At 45.5% G+C, this 3,736-nt stretch overlaps 1 protein-coding gene across 1 annotated transcript; it reads right to left on the reverse strand.

The window, feature by feature from the left end:
- Positions 1-1,467: 1,467 nt before the first annotated feature.
- Positions 1,468-2,423, reverse strand: LOC145974581 (uncharacterized). Its single transcript, XM_083104495.1, has 2 exons — positions 1,941-2,423; positions 1,468-1,863 (listed from the first exon to the last, which is right to left on the reverse strand). The coding sequence occupies exons 1-2, from the start codon at positions 2,031-2,033 to the stop codon at positions 1,603-1,605; spliced, it is 354 nt and encodes a 117-aa protein (XP_082960621.1). The 5' UTR covers positions 2,034-2,423; the 3' UTR covers positions 1,468-1,602.
- Between the last annotated feature and the right edge of the window lie 1,313 nt (positions 2,424-3,736).

Below are 3,736 nucleotides of genomic sequence, written 5' to 3' on the forward strand. Positions count from 1 at the left end.
AAGATAGCCGTTAAGAAGAAGCTGAGCACGTTGAATCGTGAATTTTTAAAATCATTGGGATTCATCGTACGAAAAGAATGATTGATATTTTGAATATCGGAGGTGAGCCAGTCTTTGACGATCGCAAGTAGTAAGACTATGAGGTTTCTAACGCAGGGGCTCCGAGGGGGGGTGAGGGGCGAGGGGGAACCGCGGGCTAGGGGGGGGTGACGTCACGGGGGGGGGTGACGTCACGCGGGGTGACGTCACGCGGGGGGGGGGGGTGACGTCACGTGCGGGGGATGATGACGTCACGCGGGGGATGATGACGTCACGTGCGGGGGATGATGACGTCACGCGGAGATGATGACGTCACGCGGGGGATGATGACGTCACGCGGAGATGATGACGTCACGCGGGGGATGATGACGTCACGCGGAGATGATGACATCACGCGGGGGATGATGACGTCACGCGATGGATGAGGGGGTCCGCGCGGGTAGGGGGGATCCGCGGCGCGAGCGATGAACGAGAGGGTCCGCGCGGGTAGGGGGGATCCGCGGCGCGAGCGATGGACGAGGGGGTCCGCGCGGGTAGGGGGGATCCGCGGCGCGAGCGATGGACGAGGGGGTCCGCGCGGGTAGGGGGGATCCGCGGCGCGAGCGATGGACGAGGGGGTCCGCGCGGGTAGGGGGGATCCGCGGCGCGAGCGATGGACGAGGGGGTCCGCGCGGGTAGGGGGGATCCGCGGCGCGAGCGATGGACGAGGGGGTCCGCGCGGGTAGGGGGATCCGCGGAAAGAAGACGGTGGTGTGAGAAGAATAGCGCTACGTGTGGGAAAAGGATAGCGTAAAGTGTGTGAAGAGGACAGTGCGACAAGGATGACACGTGACATCATCAACATGTGACAAGGATGGCGTCAACGTGGGACAAGGACGACGCATTATAAGATGCCACATAGGTGGGAGCAGGACGACGCAAAGGTAAGTGAGTGATAGCGACGAGCTTGTGAATGAGAGAGAACGATAATAGCGCGAAGAGAACGCATACGAAAGAGAACTATAATATCGCGAGAACAACGTGTGCGAGAGAGAACGATAATAGCTAAGATAACGCGTGCGAGCGAGAACGAAGATATCGCGAGACTTACAACTAACGCGAGACTTATTGTTAGAACGATAGCGCGTACGAAAGAGAGAGAGAGAACGATATTGCTATACTTACAACTAGCGCAAGAGAGACGCAAGGGATGGGAACGCAAGGAGAGGCGCGTAAATAAATACATTTCTTTTCAATACTAAATATAACATTTATTTTAAAATGTGTGTGTGTATTATACAATTTGTGTGTGTGTGTGTGTGTGTGTGTGTGTCTAATAAAATAATAATATAATAATATAAAATTTAAAATTTAAAAATATAATAATAATAAGAATAGTAATATAATAATATAAAATTTAAAATTTAAAAAATATAATAATAATAAGAATAGTAATATAATAATAAAATAAAAATATAAAAATATAAAATACATGGGGAGGCCGCTCCTGCAACAGAAAAAGAGACATTTCATTAGCTTTATTTTAATAATTAATAATAAAAATTATAAAAAAATAGATATACCTTAGCCCCCTGGGGCTACTAAGTCCTCCCACTCCTCCTCTTCTTCCCAATCTTCCTCTTCTTGGACCCATATCTCTTCTTCTATTTCTTCGTAGGGCTCTTCCCCGAAGAGCCGCCGCAGATCAAATATATCTCCATCTAGGCCCTCCGGGGTGTCGCCCCACACGTCTCCAAAATTCTCCCTCTCGGCCCGGCGCACCGCCCGCACCCACTGGCGGTGCTCTATGTTCATGAAGCCCGGTATGCGGACTTCATCCTGGAACTACATAAAAAGTATAATTAATATAAATACAAAATTTTTTACACTTTTTCACAAAATAATCACAAAACACTACTTACGTTCCACGTGAAAGTCATGTTGAGTGCTACGATACATAATATGTCCATCAATTTCGTCTTCCAGTCCTTGTACAATGATGCAAGATGATCCATTGTTTTTTAAACTTTTACACACTTCTTACTCGCGCACTTCTAAACTCTTTCTGATGAGAGAACGAGGTCTCGGCACGAGATTTTATAGCAGAGATGCGACATTATCACCATATCAAAAACGCGTCGTAAGACAAAAGTATACGCGGTCCCATGCAACTCTCAGCGTGGTATATAATATAATATTAATATTATCATATCGCTACTTTGTGAGGAGACAACGAGGTCTCGACACGAAACTTTAGAATAGGGACATATCATTATCGCTTTACCAAAAACGCGTCGTAAGACAAAAGTATGCATGATATAATATAACATTATAATGTGTCAACCCTGCTCGAACGGTCATCGAACGCAAACGAACGCTCGTCGAACGGTCATCGAACGGAAACGAACGCTCGTTGAACGGTCGTCGAACGGTAATTGAACACCCGTCGAACGGAAACGAACGCCCGTCGAACGGTAATCGAACGGAAATGAACAGTCATCGAACGGAATTGAACGGTAATTGAACACCCGTCGAACGGAAACGAACGCCCGTCGAACGGTAATCGAACGGAAACGAACGGTAATCGAACGGAATTGAACGGTAATTGAACGCCCGTCGAACGGAAACGAATGCCCGTTGAACGGTAATCGAACGGAAACGAACACCCGTTGAACGGTCATCGAACGGTAATTGAACAGTAATCGAACGGAAACAAACGCTCGTCGAACGGTAATTGAACGGTAATCGAACGGAAACGAACGCCCGTCGAACGGAAACAAACGCTCGTTGAACGGGAATGAACGCTCGTCGAACGGTCATCGAACGTAAAACTATATTCAATTATCAAATATTTAAATGTTTTATCATGTACCACAATGTAGTATCGAAATACAATATCTGTGGCAGCTGTGTCGCGTACGGAAACACGATACTGCACACGTACATAGATAGAGATGAGGAAAGAAAGGAGAGAATAAGAAAGACGATAAAAATATATTGCATCATCAATTTATTATAAATATGGATTCGATGAATCATGATGTTTCAACCACCAATTATAAATCTTAAATACATTTTCTAAAGCACAATTTTTTACATGATTTTCACAACGTACAGTATTCTTAACATCTAACTTATTTAAAGAAGCTACATCCTCATAATCTGCATCCAAAGTTTCGATAATCACATCGTTTCTTGCATCATTGTCCAGTATATCGGCTAGCCATTGCCGTTTTTCATGCCCTTTAACGTACACGAGAGGTGACGCATCATCATCCTCCCCCGTTGCACCCATCACCGCTGTCGTAATTAAACGTTTCGATTTCCAATATGAAACGTGTCCATCATTCCACGATAATCCATGGTGATTTTTCATCAACCATAAAACCTGACATCTCTCAGATTTTGTGAGCATGTGCCATGGTTCGGGACATGTAAAAATATAATGAGAAAGTACGGATCCCTTTCTCAGAACAGCAGCTTCCTTCACGACAAAATTTTTCCCAACGATAAATCCTTGTAGATCCACAAACGTTGGCACAGCCATGATGACAAGATCCGATCGCAGACTGATGTCGATCGTCAAACATCTCAATCTTTTATATTTTTTCATATGCAATGGAGGGGATATTTGCTGACTTATGTAATTTTGCGGACTACATTGGTCAATGGATTATATTCGACAACCCGATCGTGCAAGATGAGGCAGTAGGCGGTA

Source organism: Camponotus vicinus, unplaced genomic scaffold (assembly GCF_025532165.1).
Source record: "Camponotus vicinus isolate PSW18456_S1 unplaced genomic scaffold, iyCamVici1.0 SCAF_7, whole genome shotgun sequence".
NCBI lineage: Eukaryota > Metazoa > Arthropoda > Insecta > Hymenoptera > Formicidae > Camponotus > Camponotus vicinus.